The sequence below is a fragment of the Aspergillus fumigatus genome, chromosome 5, assembly GCF_000002655.1.
Source record: "Aspergillus fumigatus Af293 chromosome 5, whole genome shotgun sequence".
In the NCBI taxonomy this organism is placed as follows: domain Eukaryota; kingdom Fungi; phylum Ascomycota; class Eurotiomycetes; order Eurotiales; family Aspergillaceae; genus Aspergillus; species Aspergillus fumigatus.
In genome coordinates, this window is record NC_007198.1 from 3,396,328 (window position 1) to 3,413,035 (window position 16,708).

The 16,708-nt window shown below is 50.6% G+C and overlaps 7 protein-coding genes across 7 annotated transcripts; 2 read left to right on the plus strand and 5 right to left on the minus strand.

The window, feature by feature from the left end:
• Positions 1-201: 201 nt before the first annotated feature.
• AFUA_5G12950 (sugar porter family MFS transporter) lies at positions 202-2,185 on the plus strand (the record flags this gene model as incomplete). Its single annotated transcript, XM_748265.2, has 2 exons — positions 202-370; positions 429-2,185. The coding sequence occupies 2 exons, from the start codon at positions 202-204 to the stop codon at positions 1,904-1,906; spliced, it is 1,647 nt and encodes a 548-aa protein (XP_753358.1). The 3' UTR covers positions 1,907-2,185.
• Positions 2,186-2,396: 211 nt separating this feature from the next.
• atfB (bZIP transcription factor atfB) lies at positions 2,397-3,383 on the minus strand (the record flags this gene model as incomplete). Its single annotated transcript, XM_748264.1, has 1 exon — positions 2,397-3,383. The coding sequence occupies one exon, from the start codon at positions 3,381-3,383 to the stop codon at positions 2,397-2,399; it is 987 nt and encodes a 328-aa protein (XP_753357.1).
• A 1,182-nt stretch (positions 3,384-4,565) lies between these two features.
• AFUA_5G12970 (uncharacterized protein) lies at positions 4,566-4,983 on the minus strand (the record flags this gene model as incomplete). The annotated part of the gene is made up of 2 exons (XM_748263.1): positions 4,566-4,780; positions 4,845-4,983. 2 exons carry the CDS (start codon positions 4,981-4,983, stop codon positions 4,566-4,568), a joined length of 354 nt encoding a protein of 117 aa, XP_753356.1.
• A 1,835-nt stretch (positions 4,984-6,818) lies between these two features.
• Positions 6,819-7,825, minus strand: AFUA_5G12980 (uncharacterized protein; the record flags this gene model as incomplete). The annotated part of the gene is made up of 2 exons (XM_748262.1): positions 6,819-7,624; positions 7,681-7,825. 2 exons carry the CDS (start codon positions 7,823-7,825, stop codon positions 6,819-6,821), a joined length of 951 nt encoding a protein of 316 aa, XP_753355.1.
• A 1,987-nt stretch (positions 7,826-9,812) lies between these two features.
• Positions 9,813-11,682, minus strand: snf4 (AMP-activated serine/threonine-protein kinase regulatory subunit SNF4; the record flags this gene model as incomplete). The annotated part of the gene is made up of 6 exons (XM_748261.1): positions 9,813-9,998; positions 10,051-10,160; positions 10,221-10,577; positions 10,646-10,783; positions 10,969-11,068; positions 11,347-11,682. The coding sequence occupies 6 exons, from the start codon at positions 11,680-11,682 to the stop codon at positions 9,813-9,815; spliced, it is 1,227 nt and encodes a 408-aa protein (XP_753354.1).
• Positions 11,683-12,349: 667 nt separating this feature from the next.
• AFUA_5G13000 (CRAL/TRIO domain protein) lies at positions 12,350-14,221 on the minus strand. Its single transcript, XM_748260.2, has 2 exons — positions 13,211-14,221; positions 12,350-13,151 (listed from the first exon to the last, which is right to left on the minus strand). Exons 1-2 carry the CDS (start codon positions 14,031-14,033, stop codon positions 12,820-12,822), a joined length of 1,155 nt encoding a protein of 384 aa, XP_753353.1. The 5' UTR covers positions 14,034-14,221; the 3' UTR covers positions 12,350-12,819.
• Positions 14,222-14,330: 109 nt separating this feature from the next.
• On the plus strand, positions 14,331-16,571 carry AFUA_5G13020 (DNA-directed DNA polymerase alpha subunit POL12; the record flags this gene model as incomplete). Its single annotated transcript, XM_077804883.1, has 4 exons — positions 14,331-14,736; positions 14,807-14,992; positions 15,041-16,343; positions 16,398-16,571. The coding sequence occupies exons 1-4, from the start codon at positions 14,405-14,407 to the stop codon at positions 16,569-16,571; spliced, it is 1,995 nt and encodes a 664-aa protein (XP_077661019.1). The 5' UTR covers positions 14,331-14,404.
• Positions 16,572-16,708: the final 137 nt, after the last annotated feature.

Sequence of the window (16,708 nt, forward strand, 5' to 3'; positions counted from 1 at the left end):
CAGTCGGCAGTCGGCTAACAGATACGTCATGCCCCTGACATAATCAAATAGCGGTATGTTGATCAATCTCAGCGTCAACAGTACACTCACAATGCCATCATTACATTGCTTGGTTCTTTGGATGAGTGGTCCTCTGGATCTATCAGATCGGGTGTCACCAGAACCAAATGTCGCTAGATGTCTTGTTGACACTTGCCCAAAATGAGGCCGTACACCCAGGTCCCTCAACATGATCCTGACGAGCTTGATCCTGTTCCTCCCGGCTCTACCAAGCAGACGAATTCTCGTCTTGCCGGATTACGGCTGTTCTGGCTAGCAGCTGTGCTTTGCTGTGGTGGCGCGTTGTTTGGGTATGACTCCGGGGTGATCGGTCAGTCCTCAGGCTTTACCCCTGTTTTATTGGAACGCGTGGCCCTGACGGTGTACAGGAGGGGTGCTCACCTTTGAGTCATTTGCGCGCGACTTTCGATACAGTCCCGCAGACAAGACCCGCGTCAGCTCCATCGCCGTCGGCATCCAGCAGGCCGGCGCCCTGGTAGGCTGCTTCGCCGTCTGGCCCGTGACGAACCGCTGGGGCCGCCGGCTCGCCATGATGGCATGTTCCGCCGTTTTCTGCGTGGGGGCCATCCTCGAGGTCATAAATGCGCACTCGCTGGCCCTGTTCTACGCCGGTCGGGTGATCTGTGGCCTGGGAATCGGTGGCTCCGCCACCGTCATCCCCATCTACATGGCGGAGATGAGCCCCAAGGAGTCGCGCGCCCGCCTCGGCAGCTGCTACCAATTCACCTACACCATCGGCATCCTCGTCTCGTACTGGATCGACTACGCTGTCAAGTTCATGCCCCCCTCCCCCGCCCAATGGCAAATCCCAATCGCCCTGCAGCTCGTCCCTGGCGCCCTCATGGGCCTCGGCACCAGCACCCTCCCGGAGAGCGTCCGCTGGCTCCTCGCCAGGGGCGACCACGTCCGCGCCCACTCCAGCCTGCTCTGGATCCGTGCTTCAAGCCCTAACTCCCCCGCCCTCTCCGCCGAATTCTCCCACATGCGCCTCGGCCTCGAACAAGAGCGCACCACAACAGCCAACTTCCACCCCCCCGAACTCCTCGCCGGCCCCCACGCCCGCCGCCTCCTCCTAGCCTTCGGCCTCTTCCTCGCCCAACAATCCACAGGCGCCACCGCCCTTGCCTACTTTGCCCCGCAGTTCTTCTCCCTCCTCGTCGGACCCGCCGATAGCAACTCTCCCCTCCTCCTAACAGGCATCTTCGGCGCCGTAAAAGTACTCTCCTGTCTTCTCTTCCTCCTCTTTCTCTCCGACCGCTTCGGCCGCCGCCCGCTCCTCCTCTCTGGCGCAGCAGCCATGTCCGCCTGCATGCTCGCCACCGCCGCCGTCCTCAAATCCTCCCCCCCGGCACCTGCCTCACCAGGATCCTCCCAAGGAAGCACCACCGCCCTCCTCACGCCAGCAGCACTCGCAACCATCACCCTGATCTACCTCGACATCACCGCCTACAATCTCTCCTGGGGGCCATTGCCCTGGCCCTGCGTGTCTGAGCTCTTCCCTACGCGCATCCGCGAGCCCGGGGTCGCAGTGGGTGTCGGCGCGCAATGGATGTTCAATTTCGTGTGGTCGTTTAGCACGCCGTATATCTTGAGCAAAATCAAATGGGCTACGTTCGTGCTGTTTGGGGGGTTGGATCTGCTGATTGTGGGGTTTGTGTGGGGGTTTGTGCCGGAGACGCGGGGGAAGTCGTTGGAGGAGATTAGTGCTTTGTTTGAGGGGAATTCCTCTCTTTTGTCTTCTTCTCGGGGAACTGAGGGTCATTGTGAGGCTGGTCCCGATGGTGATGGTGTTAATGGTAAGGACGGGAGTATATTGCCTGTCGCGGCCGGAAGTGCTTCTTCGTGATCTAAATAGTATATAGCTTAGACGAGACAGGGATTCTGGACATGGCATTGCCATTACTGGCTGAGCAGCTGAAAATACTTGTTGCGTCGAAATCTCTACTGCTACCACTATTGAATAGCATTTAGCAAGCTTGACTCGCCTAATATACATCTATCATTCATGAATCACTATCGTCACGAGTACTCCCGGTACCCAGTCGCAGAGGAACCTCCCTTGAGCAAGCCAGCATCAAACCAAAAGCAACGCAAAGCAGGGCAGAGCACAAACCATCCATAAACCATTGTAAGAATGATACCGCCGAGCATCATCATCATTATACTCCGAATAATCAATCAGGTTCCCTCACCATACGGTGTAATAGCAAACAGGCTAATCCGCAAACCCTGGTTTCCATACTTTTCCCAACCAAGCGCCAATATGGATTGTCGTAGTAGTAATAGTCATCAAAGCACAGCACGAGTTCATTGTCACATCACAGGTTGAAAAAGGCTCAAACGTTGATCAAATCGTCAAAGCTCTCGTCGGTCGAAAAAGCATAAGAGTTCTCCGTCAGGACCGACGCCTCCGAGTCCCGACGGACGGAGTGGTCCGTGGACCCATCAGCACGCGATGGTTCCAGGTGCAGCGGATCATCAAAGCCAAAGGAGAGCGCCTGCTGAGGTCGTGGGGTCATGGGCCCTTCTGAAGAGGATGCTGCATCTGGCACGTCGGTCAAGTCCGGGGCCGTTGTGTCATTATAAGTAATCTTCTTCACCATCTGTGCCAGATGAAGCTTAATCGGCTCATCTCCGCATTGAGCGTGCTTCAAGACTTCGTTCTTCAAGCCAAGAATCTCCGAGCGCAGGCGTGCAATCTCCGACACCAGTTGCTCCTTCTTGTCAGACTGCTCCCTATATCGTGACTCAAGAAGCTGAGTATGCTCTTTCTTCTTCTGCCGGCATTTGCTGGCAGCCAATCGGTTGCGTTCCAGGAACTTCTCCCGCTTCGCCTTCTCCTGTTGCTGTTCGTTGTATTCGGCCTGGGTCATCTTGGCGTCGCGAACCTTGCGACGTTTGGAGCTGCCGCCGTTGCTATTTATGGCCGACTGCTCACAGAAGCTTCTACGATCGTTATGGGTCTGGAAATTTTGTGCTCCATTGGAGAATTGGCACTGAGACAGCGAGTATAGATCACCGACCGTGTGAGTCTTGTTGTCACCGTATGGAGGTGGAGTAGGCTGGCCATTGCGGACATGGGAGTGCTTGAGGTCGCGTTCAAGGTTAGGATTGGAGAACATCTGTTCGTTCTTTCCATTCCACGAGGGCATGGAGGAAGAGAGAGGACTCATACCCCAGAGATGCTCTTCGTCAGGGAGCGAGAGTCCAAGAAAGTCACCAGAGAAGGAATTAGGAGGAGGAGCAAACGGAGATGGGCCAGGATTGACAGCATCGGAACCAGGCATTGCAGACCGGCCAAAGGCGGATTGCTCCGGTAACATATTGAGAGTGGACATCGGGAGCGATGGTTGCACGATGCGTTGTACAAGGGGGTTCGAGCTGAAGAGTAGGCCACAGACAATGGTATTTAAATTAGGTATGGATGAGAGAGAAAGCTGTCCAAAATAATATTAAAGTAACAAGACAGAAAGAAGAAGAAAACAAGACGACGACGACGACGAAGAAGAAGAAGACGATGAGTGAGTTAGATATCTATAGTAGTCGTGGATTGCTTGATAGCGCGGGGGTGTAAGTGGCGGGCCGAGAAGTTGACAGTTTTGATCCGGCCAAACAATCAGAGCGGGAGGGGCAGCGGGAAGGAGTTGCTTGAGACTTTGTAAGTTTGGAGGCAAGGGACAAGGTAGGGAGAGCGCAAAAGAGTACCGTAGTTGGTGGTCGAGGTGGACGCGGATAGCTTATCCAAGCGAAGGAAGGAAGGAAGGAGAACAAGGCGAATAAGAAGGGATAGGAGAATAAAACCGGGTTGGCGAGGGAGGAGGCCAAAAAGGAAATTTAGTGAAGATGAGTCTAGAACCCGTAAAAGAACCCCAGAGAACGAGACTTGAGTGGGAGGAAACGGAGTGGTGTGCGGTCAGATCCGAGTTGTTGCAACCAGGGAGCACAAAAAGCATGGAAGGAGAAGCAAAGTGGGGAGTGTATGAGTGGCAAGACAAGGAGGAACCGCTGAAGAAGAGGAGACGATCAGATTAAGGGAAGGGTTGATGATGAAAGAGAGAGAGGAAGGACACGAATCACTTCCATGTACAGATGATAGACAGACAATCATCGAGGTTGAGACTGCAATTGTTTGCAATTGCAACTGCCACTACCCATGTGGAAGTAAGAGAATCATTTGCTTGCTGGTTCGAGAAGCAGCGCACGTATTCTGTCCGTTATATGTTACTACAATATAGTTCCCTGTTTCTGTGTCTTTAATAGGGAGTAGGAACGTGGTACCCATCAAACAAAGTTGTGGTTATAAGACACTAGAATCCAGACGTATATAACCCCAATGAGGAAATAGACCTGCGATAGCAGTATCTATCTACTTGAAACCCTCATGATGGTGAGATAAATGGCGGCATCTACCCAGCCCTGTTGGCGGACGAAGATCTCGACCTGTGAGAACCCAGAATCCAGAATCAGAACCCGCTGGACTCAAGAAGATGGGAGGGGTGAACTCGTTAGCCACAGACAATCTGAATGGAATTGACGGAGGTTGAAGAGTTGAAGATGCCGGTAGGGACCATCATTGGCGGGACACCGCGGAGGGAGCAAGAGCAAGAATTGTTGACTGGAGAACCACAAGAGTGATAGACTAATAATCCACCGTATTTTTCTTTCCTTGTTTCCATACCCCCTTTAGGCAGGGGGGTCAAGGGCAGAAAGACCTGAGGCCCTGATCCAAGAGCAAAGGTACTTGGTACGACATTTCTATCCATAGAAAATGTTAACTCACGTACTTTGCTTACCCTCGACAGCTGTGGTGCTTCCACAACCCGCTAGGATAGAGGAGAGGTACTTTCCTAAACAAGCAGGGGCGCTTTGGTTGTCTTCTCTGATTGGGCTGAGTTTTGTTCCGGACGACTCCAACCCCACCATAGCTGGAACACAGTGACGTCACTGACAGGCAGACTCAGCGTTCCTGGTTCCTGATTCGCCACTTGAATTGTCCTGATTCTGTTAGCTATACAGAGGATACAGAGGATAGGTGGCCCTGATTAAGGTATCGGACTCTGTAACCCGCAAAGTCTTCGCCTCTTACTCGCAGAAAGAGTTGACACTTCCAGCCTTTCCTCCCTTGCATTAGCACGTGCATGTCTCAATGTACTATGAGATATGACAGCTCTCTAACGTCTAATAATCGCCACCTATTCTCTGCATAGCTAACAGATCAGATATTCAAGACCGCAGATGCCAGATGCTCAAGTTCAACACTCGAGGTACACAAGGTACGCGTACACATACACACTCTCAACCACGGAAGTCATGCTGTCACCCACCCTAATAACCAAGGATTCGACCAACGATTAAGTACGAAAGGAAATAGACAGATAACTGACAGTTCAGCACATTCATGGATCGACGTTCAGGTTCAGCCCAGGGTAGGATGTTAACTATCACGTCACCACCAGCATCCGCTCCACTCCACTCAACTCAACTCCCAGGTCAAGATAGTCCACTGGAGAACTACAATATCTACTCAACTATCAGATAAATCAACAAGTATCTACCAAGAGAGACACTCAAGACAGGGGTCTGTCTCACCCAGCGAGCCCACAACCCAGAACCCAGAACCCAGAACCCAGAGTCCTCATCGACTCCAGAAATCAGGTTTACCCTGAATTCAGGGATCATCACTCCATCGAGACCAAATCTTCCCCTGTACTCCGCCATACATAGCTCTCGAGGTACTCCGTTTTCTGGTCCGCATCCCGGAAAGAGTCCCGTCTACGGTACTTAGCTACCTGCTTCCAGTGGTAGAGAAGCGGAAGTAGACTACAAAATCTGCCGGTCCAAAAACCCGACAACTCACCAAGCAGGGATCGGCGTCTGCTCCACCCTCCGGATCGCTTGTCCTTTCGTCTAATGCCCAGGAGAGGCAAACGGCAAACGCAGTAACACGCTCCCGCTATTTGTTTCATCCCTCCTCCCCCTCCAGCGAACTCAATCCCAATTCAAACTTCGAGAGACTGGATCTGATCTTGGGGGGTTTCTTATCCTAGCCAGTCGAGCACGTATTCTATTATTATTATTGTACTCATTTCATGGACCCAGTCACATATACGTACATCCATACACGGAGTAGACTTGCTCAGAACTCTGGAGTGGAAACTTGTGGGCGTGGAGTATGGTCGAGCTTCCAGATAGTGGATACTGGTGTTATGCCTTCGAACGCTTGATCCGGGCTCTGTTGGGACGAACTTCAAAGGGTTCTACTGAACTATCCACTTCCTGGATATAAAGATGAATCCTGCCAACAGCTGTGACCACGGCGATCTATCTTGAAGTATAGGGTACTGGCCGAACTACCCACCAATGGTCTGCCCCCGACTGCCATCCATTGTCCATAATACAGGGTAGAAGACCAGGCAAGTCGCTTGTGTCATCATGAGGATAAAAAGGTACTGCTGCGAGATTGTCCTTTCTCCGCATTCCCTTTCGTCTACCAACCAATTCAGCTATTGTACACGAATCCCAACCAGTCCCATGGCGGTCCGTCGTCTCATTCATCAAATGCCCACAAGGATCGTCTTGGTCGGGCTCCACCGCGGCTCAGCCTAACTAAAAAAACCAAGCACCGCCAGATTATATCAACCATCATTCTACAAAAGTCCCAGAGCACTGCGTACACAGTAAAAGAATCGTCCCGTGCCTACAAAGCCGGCCCGTTGAGCCAAGCACGGATTAATGATCCATCATCTGCTTTATCCAACCTATTCCGAACCCTCAGATGACCAAGATATTGTCAGTCGGTGGGGTACATGCACCTGGTCTTCCCAAACCCGCAATTGGCGACTCACCGCTCGCCAGTTCGCAATCAGCATCATCGCCACATACCTGCGATTCATCTCAAGTATGCGCAGGGTCTCCAGATCACAAGCACCTTCTTCCGGCCCTTGATACGTCAGCAGCGGCCCAAAGACCTGACCGAGCCCTTCCAATATCTGCGAACGCGTTACGAATTCAAGTTTTCCAACACCAGTCTTGTACCCATGCCGCTCATACTCCACAATTCGTCTAGTTTCATGCACGTAAAAGGCACATAACCCAAAAACAGCGCACATCAGCTCCAGTTGCATGGGGCCCGCCAAGGCTAGAATGGCGAGGCCAATCGCTTTGATCCTTGTGTACCTTGCTTGAGTTAGCCCTCCGAGACAGCTACGCGTCCGCTCGAGCTTTTGGTTAGGGCTGTTGAGCTTGTCCTCCAAGGAAGGAGTCTTGACGTAAATATCCAACAGGGTGCTGTACAGCTGTGTGGATCCCAAAATGCCGCCAGGAAGCCCAGCAAGCAGGCACTTGAACACCCACCCGACGCTGAGGATATGACTCGAATGTCGCTGCGACTGGATTGAACTCAGGATGTTCATCAATTCGGACGGCATCTCGCCGCTGCCCATCGTAATCTGAATCTTGTCCTGCTCCCTTTCAGAGGATAGCACCTGGCTGGCGAAATAACCATATATCTGTGCAGCCGCGCCCAAATCACCCGGATCGAAGAACAAGTCTCGGACAAGTGGACCTGCAGCTCGCCTTCATAAGCAAATAATTCATCTGTGGGACGCATGGGATGCATACCACGACATCTCAGATAGGTCGCCGTCGCCACAAAGCAGACGGGTAATTTAAGCGCCGTCGGTGCAAAGTCTCCGGGATAGGCCAAGAAGCTGTGACCCCCAAGGCGAGCTAGAGTTTCCAAAGACTTTCCAGCTAGCGAATCCATCCGATAAGAGCAGTAAGAGAGGTTGGCGAACGTTTTCATTCGCCGCAACTTTCGCTCCTGTGGCATACTTTGGGCCTTGAGATGGAAGGTCGATCGCACACTTCTGATCTGACGAATAATCCTATCCCGCCGTCGAGGCAGTTCCGTCGCAAAGCCGCACGGCCGCGAGACTGATGTTCAAGACAAACATTTTCGTTAGCAATCCCTCCTTAAATGTCCCCAATGAGAAGACATTCAACTTACCTGAAGTGGGATGAGCATGAGAGCAATCGCCGCCCCCTTGACGTTTACTATTGCTTAAGGGCAAAGGTTTCAGATCTAGCTTGATAGCTAGATCGTTAAACGCTATGGTAGCTTTGCGCCAATCGAAAATGTCTGACCAATTGCCATCATCCAAGCACGACAAGGGGAGAGAACTCTCCCGTGACAAGCCCATGATATCCAGGTCGGTGCAGATGACAGGCCTTCTTGACCTTTTGTGGACCTGGAGCTTCTGCAGCTTCTGAGAATCCTTAAGACTATAGATTGAGCTGGAGTCCCTGCTGGATCGAGTGGTGGCTATGGAGTGGTCTGTGAATGGGTTGGAAACCGCTACTAGCTGCGACGATTCCTCTGTTTCATCGAAAGGACTGTCGTATAAATATTCCCGTTCGATAAGGGGGATCGGATTGGACGTGTTCCTGGAAGGGTGGCGACAGACAGTCTCGGCTGTGAGGTTGGAATTAACAGACTCGAGAGTCTTGTCACTGGCTTTGCGGGACTTTTGATGTTCATCTGTACCCTTGTCTATTGCCGAGTTTCCCCTGGAGCCAATGCATATACAATTCGTTCTCGCACCGTGAAGGGTGCAGTCATTTTGTCGAAACCGCCCCCCAAGTCGCATTAGCGATTTCCGGTGCCGAGGCTTGCGGGAACGAAGAGACGTCATAAAGCCTGCAAGTCCTTTCGAGCCTGCCACTGGAAACTGTGATTCTGCGAATGCTTGGTACGAGTCTGTTTTAAAACATGAATTGTTCGAGGAAGTGTTAGAGTCATCAGAAGTAAGTGCCTGTTCGAGACTTCCAGCGGATATGGGGTTAGATTCACGCTCATTGACATGTTGCTCCTTGGAGCAGTAGGCATCGTTGGCTGTGACTGTTCTGATTGTACCTTGTTCATTCGAGGCAGATTTTAAAGACGGATTTCTTCGGTGAGCAGCCTGTGTGACAGCACCCGCTCGTGTGCGATGTACCCAGGTCCACGACTGCCTGCCTTCTAAAGTTCTTTCATTGGCTTGCTCTGAGGCTTTAAAGAAAGTATTGAAGAGTCCCATTCTCACATGAGAAGGAGTCGTTCGTCTAGCATTAAAGGATATGAAGTGTGGTATAATCTCACGTAGACGAGGAATTATCCCAGCCCTTCTTTGATCGCCAACATAATGAGTGGTCACTGTGCGCTTTCCCGAGTTGTGGGAGATTTTGTTGACAAAAGGCAAGCAGCGTGATCAATGTGTTGTTCTTCGTTCCTTCGTTCCTTCTTTCCGAGGGATGTGTCAACAGCATCGGACAATTACCTCGGGTCTAGGTCTCCTTCATGTCTTGCGGGTGAATAGAAAACGAAAAGTCATGACAAAAGGAACGACAGAGATGAAGAGAAAACATTAATTGTTGGATAATAGAGACGTATCATCGACATGAAATCTATTGTTGTCGAGCCAAGCGCCTTCCAATACAGCGCAGCTGAAGCCAAGGACAACCATTCCATTACCTTTTGTGTATGTGTTTTACACCGTGGCATCCTCATATGAGGACAAGACAAGAACAAAAGCAATGAAAGGAAGAAAAAAGCCTGACAGGGGAACAATGAATATGCGGCGTAGCCCTTTGTTACCAGCCAAACCTGATGTTGCAAGCCTCAAAATCGATCCGAAGTAGAAGTGAGTCAACGCCGTTTCCATGCAAATTTTAGATATACCCGGCCCGCTTGTCCGCAGGAGATCTCTTTCATATCATGATGATTCGTCATTTTCGCCCTCGAGGAGAATATATTGTAGGATATCACTTAGAGTGAGAACACCCTTGAGTCGGAAATCTCCATCCACCACAACCAGGCGGTGCACGCGAGATTTGCGAATAGTATCGAAAATGGTGTCCAGACCGTCATTCAGAGAACATGTGTAGATACCGGGAAATTCCTGCGACCGTCAGCCGTGGATCGGGGAACGTTGTAGAATAGAGAGAGCGTACCGCACTTCGTTTCTTCAAGGCTTCGCCGACCGTGAGACTGAGATCGTCATATACGCCTCCCTTGATCAGTGTGATAACATCAACCGCTTCAAAGACGTTGTAGACAACACCTAGGGGTTTTTATTAGCCGGACGCTGGACTTGACCTGCGACACAAGAGTTCGAACTCACCTTCCGAGTTCAGGATAGGCACGCTAGATATACTTCGCTCCACGAGTATGTGAATGACATCAATTACTGGTGTATCCATTGACGCCGTGGCGATGTTATCATAGGTGCCCAACAGAATTTCCTTGAGCGGCTTCTTTAACTTTTGTGTGTCACTAACATTGACCGCCACGAACTTGAGTATCCGGTACTGAGTCACCACGCTAAGAACGTGAGGGCGATCCGTTTGGCTATCATTTGTAACGAGAGGGATTCTGCGAGCGCGAGATTCTAGCATGCGTCGACAGGCCTCGTAAAGCGGCCGTTCTGGGTCGATCGAAATAGTTTCTGGCGGAGCAACACCGAGAGCCTTTTCCACCTCTGTAATATTTGTTCAGTCTCAGGTTGCACAGAGTCAATTGACAAGTATCGAGACATCAGGCACGCACCTCGAAGACTGTCCAGTCGAAATTGGTCAATCTGGTCCAGTGCCGCGGGATTCTGGAAATAATACTGTATGACGTTGATGTAGTCGGAAGTGGTCAGAAGACCGGCAAAGGTCGAGGTCTTTGAATCCCATAACGGAGCTGATACGATGCCTGTAGGTCACACCGCGTACATCCAACCCAGTCAGCTTATTGTGTTCCAATCTGGACCGTAGAAATATTGGGATAGTTGCGGTCTTCAGAGAGTATTCTTGGGACATTCCGAGGGACCATCCCTGCAAGCAAGAAGAATGTATACATGCCATTTTGTATCAGGATATTCAAACTCTCCTTGACGGAGAGGGACGTATCAAATATGATGAGCCGGAAACTGAGCGGAAGGACGTCATAGCTGGTGCGGACTTTGAGGAAGTTACGGATGGCCCGCTATACCATATCCAAGCAAGGGAATCGTTAGCGAATTGCATAAGGCCGTCATCGCGGAGACAAATGCAATGGGAAACTGTGCTGCCTCTAGTTCTCGGAGACCTGGCCTTGATATAAAGACCCGACCAGTAATACATAGCGCACATGGGGTGATCTCTCAGTAGCCCAAGCACCTGCAAGGAAGAAAATTGCAATAAAAAAATAATGAATAGGTGCAAACAACACCAGATGACCAAGAAGAGCAAGGGGAAAAAAAGCAAAAAGAGGGGTAGACTCACTAGACCCTCGCGCTCTTCCCGATCAATTGCCCTCTCGGGCTCAGATGAGCGCATTGGATGTGAGAGACCTCGCGGGCGAAGGTAGGATGAGGGCTGCACAAAAGGGCCCTCGTGACCGTGGGCGATAGTAAGATCAGGCGTCGACAAAGGAAAGGTGTTGGTGGTGGTGGTCGTTGTCGTCGTTGTGGTGGTAGTGCTGGCGGAGATGGTAGCATGCGCGGCAGTGGGAGTCGGAGTGTCGTTGGCCATTGCGGTTGCGGTGGTGGGTTCGGGCGGCAAGTTGTTTCTGCCTGTGGGGGGCCGCTGCATCGTCCACTGAGAGGCATGTTCCGCCATCGTCATCAGAATAATAATAATAATAATAATAGCAATACCAAGAATACCCCTCTAAATGATAATAAGTGGGATGGACTGCCTGGGTCTATTGCAAGGAGAGCCGCATGAGGAGGATGGGGGTTGTGGTCAACTAGGACACCTTAGGATGGCTGTGGATGCGAATGAGGATCACTGGATGTTGTTTGCTTCTTTTTCTCTGCTGCAGCTTAGATAGCTTGTCCATGACTGGGAATATAGTGGTTTGCCGCCCTTGCCGCTTTATGTTCTCAAGATGGAAGTACTGTGGTCTAGATCTAGATATAATTCGCGCGCTGACCGGTTGACAAGTTGAATTGAAGTGATCTCAATATACCCCCACCCCTACAGCGGTATAAGCTGCGACTGAGCACAGAGCAAATAGATCTAGATAGAGAAGGGGATGCGATGCTGTTGGCTGTTGGATCGACAGGTCCATTTGCTAAACTGGTTAGACTACAGAAGGACATCTGGAGACTGGCTTGTTACTGTACTTCCATTAGCCGTTGCCCAGAAATGGAGAAGAGAGTGTTGTATTATCCGGGCTGTGCACAGAGTTGAGAATTAGTATCTCCAGACCACTTTCTAGCAATACTGAGGCAGCACGGTGGTTTCAGTGGTTATTAGAGGCAAATTGAATCAATCAAAATATGGGCATTCAAGCGACACTCACCTAATCCTTCTAATTGCCCCGCGAGGACACGTGACTCTCTCTCAACAGTGACTACATGACAGGATCTATTGTATCTCAAATGTGTAGAGGTAGCTGCAGTTCTATATACATCCCGCTCCTTCTAGAGTATAATCTCTTAACGAGCATGTAATATAAGCGTCTATTAGTCCGGAATCAGGCAGGAAAAACCTCAAAATATCAACAAGGCGTGGAAAAGAAAGGCTGGTGCTGGTGGGAAGAAGAAGCAAATAAACATTAATCATGGATGAGGCCGAAGGTCAAGGAAACATACACCCTGGCTCTCCAGCAGATATGACGCTCAGTGTTGCACAGATACTTCCAGCAACACGCTAAGCAATTATCAGACGCTTGACCATCGTGTAGAAAAACAGGAAGAATACCGAAGGGACGGCGTATTAAGTGATGACCATAGGAAGTTGAAGGTCCAATCACGACTTCTCGCTAACCCCGTTGGTGCCCTCGGATTGTGAAAGACTGGGGCTGGTGCCGGTCTTGAGATAGCGCTCAAACTCTCCGATACGTTTGCCTCCCTGGATCCAGCGCTGTCGGTACTCGTTCCTTCTCTTATCAGCCAGCTGATTCAATGCCGGCCAGTAAATGGAATGATCATATCGGAATTCCACATCACCACCTACGGATTTCATCAGGTGGCCGGCAGGCACATGCTGCCGAAGATCTTCGTTGAACTTCAGTTTCTCCCGAGTCAAAGGGTCAATGAACGGGGTGATCAGCTTGAAGAAGCCCCAAATGACGAACGGCACTATGATCCCAAGGCAGTCAGACCGAGGCGTAGATCATCAAAACAGCAGAAACACATACCGTTGATCACTAATGCCCGTCCCAGTCTCTCAGGGTAGTGGTTTTGAAGAATGTTGAGCGCCTGCTTAGCTTGACCCAAACTCGCGTTTTGCCCAGACTTCGTCTCATTGAAATTTACGATAAGTGCCAAAGTTTCCTGGTCTGGCCCCATAAGGTCAATCACGCGCTCCAGCATGAAGACTAGGTGCTCAATCTGGCGGTCACTTTTTTCCGTGTTCTGGTTGGAGGGCAAGAGGTAGAGACAGGGTCGTGCATGGATGTCGTATCCGAGGATGACCTGTTTTCCTGTCTCGTTTTCAATCGAGATGTAATCCGGAGTCAGCTTTTCCAGGCCATATTCGCGGCGCCAAGTGAGAGTGCGCTGAAGTCGATTGATAGCTTCGGTGACATTCCATTTCGTAGCGCGTAAGTACCGCAGAAGACATTCGCGGGTCAAAAACATGCGCTCATCATCTGTAATTGGGGCCGTGGGTGCATTTTTTGCCGATGTTGTCGGAAGAGTGGTCCATTCGGAAACTGCCTTCAGGACTGCCTCATATTTCGATTGCTGATCAGGGGTTAGCTCAGCAGGAGCCGCTGCCTTTGATGTGTCAAGAGGGCGAGGAAATGGCTTCTGAACGAGGCCATCTGCAGCGGAAGTTGGAAGGTCCAATTCATTATCTTTCTCATCCCTCGCACTAGTATTAGAAGGCGGAACCTGAGCCTTGGATTGCACTGTAGTCGCAGCAGAGGTTTGATCCTTAATGGAGTTTGATGGAGCCGAATTGGCCTGAGAGTCGGTGACTGAAACAGTTGCAGCGGGAGCTTCTGACGGTGCAGACATTGTGATTGAGAGTTTAAGCTTTCAAACCAGATTTCTATATCTCATAAATCTAAGCGTCAATGTTGTTCTAAACGAGTGCTGAACTTATGTCACAGGATCAGAACTTTTCTTCTTTGCTTTTTCGTCGTTTCGTCAATCCTCATCGAGATCGACAGGCCCCACTGGAGGATAACAAAAGACGATCACCAATTAGTACTTTAGTAGATGCCTAAGATGTAGAATATCAGAAAACAGTAGGCGGTGACTAATTAATGGCGTCGCGTGTCCCCGCGTATCTGACGCGTTTTATCTGGGACGGAAATTATAGCAGGTGACAGTGCAATTGCTCATTCTTGCTACATCAAATTTACCTCGATATCCATTATACAAAGATGGATATGGATGATGTTACAGTAGAGCTCAATGAGCTCTTTGCGGCCACATCGCCAGATGGATTACCCAAGGACGTCCTTGCGGAGTTACAGTCTATACTGCGTGTGCATTCAATTCCCCCACAGGAGCTCTTTTACAAATGGGAATCGTACTGCTTGAAGATGGGCGCGGAAGACACCAAACTGAATCTGGAGACAGTTCGATTATTCAAGAGGGATGTCCAGGAGGCATTGGAAAGGGAAAGCCGAGGAAGGGCTGGTAGACAGACCGAAAAACGAAGTGCAGTGACAGCGACTCCACGAGCAACAAATACGTCCGATGTTTTCGGAATGTAAGTCCCTTTGAACAGTCATACCACTACTCTGTCAGATTGGAAGCGCTTATCAAGCACTGTTACTTAGATTGGACGGATTGACACCCAATGGCCCTGGCCGAACTCCAACTGGTATGAATAGTTCGACGAAACGCAGATCAGACTTCGGATCTCCTTCACTTTTGAAGGTCGGAAAGACCGATTATAATCAGTCTCCAAATATGAAACCCGCTGCAGTAGCTGGCAACGGCGGCGGTGCAATCGATGGATTACAGTATGGATCAGTCTCGTGAAGTCCGACAGCTAGACTGACTGAGAGCAGATCGGTGCCTTTCGCAGAAAGAACCAATCCCGGACAGATAATAGAGACCCTCAATGCGCATTTATCTATGCCTGAGACCCTAATGGCACCCTTTTCAGAAGCTAGGATAAAGCCCACTGCGAACACGGACCTCAAGAAGTTTGGGTATAAGCCTATGGCGATGCGGGTTTCTGAAGCCTCGGAAATTTTGGACGACCGGATCGATGAGTTTACCGAAATTTACCAGCAAGAATATGAAACGGACGATGTCAACTTTGGCAGCGCCGCTATCCAGAGCACAAGCGAGATCATTGCCGTTGGACGTATCGCTTCAGACAGCTTGGAAGGGAAGCTGAATCCCGCGTCACTTGTTCTTGAGACCTCCAGACGGACAGGCGCTGGTCTACGTGTACCACTGAACTTGGATTCCATACCGTCGGCGAATTTTTTCCCTGGACAAATAGTTGCGCTGAGGGGGATCAATGCCTCAGGGAACTATTTCTCCGTCAAGGAGGTGTTGCCTCCTCCCCTGCTACCACCTGCGGCGTCTTCTCCAGTTTCTGTGGACACTATCAATCAGAGGCTAGAGCAAGCCGGCTCTCCCTCACCATTGAATGTGTTGATCGCGTCTGGACCATACACGGCGGATGACAATCTCGCTTTCGAGCCGCTACACGAGATCTGTCAGAAAGCCGCTGAGACCTACGCGGACAGCCTTGTACTGATGGGCCCTTTCCTGGATATTGAGCATCCACTGCTGGCGTCAGGGGACTTTGACCTCCCCGAAATGGAGGGATTTGACCCCGACACTGCCACATTGGCAACCGTGTTCAGGCACTTCATAACAGTGCCGCTACAGAAACTCGTCGCTGCTGTGCCCAGCATTACGATTGTGATGATACCGTCCGTTCGGGATGCGTTGAGCAAGCACGTCTCCTGGCCGCAGGAGCAGTTATCGAAGAAAGAGCTCGGTTTACCGAAACAGGTCCGGATGGTATCCAACCCCGTGACGTTGTCCTTCAACGAGACCGTCATTGGTATGTGCTCGTATGACGTGCTATATGATTTACGACGAGAGGAAGTCCTGCACGGCAAACCCAAAGAAGGCAGTCTCCTGACTCGGCTGCCCAAATACCTAATAGAACAAAGGCATTTCCTCCCCATGTTCCCTCCCTCTTCCCGCGAGAATCTTCCCAAACCAGCAACTGAAAACGGTGTTGCGACGGGAGCCATGTTAGACCTCAGCTATTCCAAGCTAGGAGAGTGGTGGAATGTACGACCAGACGTGTTAATCACCCCGAGTCTACTCCCCCCATTTGTGAAGGTATTTCCCCAGTGTCTTGTGCTGTCGCTCTTTATTCTAACATCGGTCGCCCAGGTCGTCGACAGCGTCCTCGTGATCAACCCCGGCACACTATCCAAACGACGAGCAGCGGGGACATATGCACAGATGGCGATTCACCCACGCGTAATAGCAGACGACGAACGAGAACAGAAACAGCTAAGTCATAAGCTCTACGAACGGGCACGGGTGGACGTTATTCGCATATAATTGTATATTACCGCCGCTACACGGCGTTGGAGTCACGATAGACATGACAATAATAATGACCTTGTTCCCTGATCCTGAACTTGGTATCAATAATAGAAAAGCAAACCTTAACACCTCGCTCTCAAAGTAACACCCAA

Coding starts and splice junctions, on each gene's coding strand:
- AFUA_5G13000 (XM_748260.2), bottom strand. CDS start 14,033: ATGTCTGCACCGTCAGAAGCTCCCGCTGCAACTGTTTCAGTCACCGAC. Junction 13,152..13,210: donor ACGGGCATTAGTGATCAACG/GTATGTGTTTCT, acceptor TTGGGATCATAG/TGCCGTTCGTCATTTGGGGC.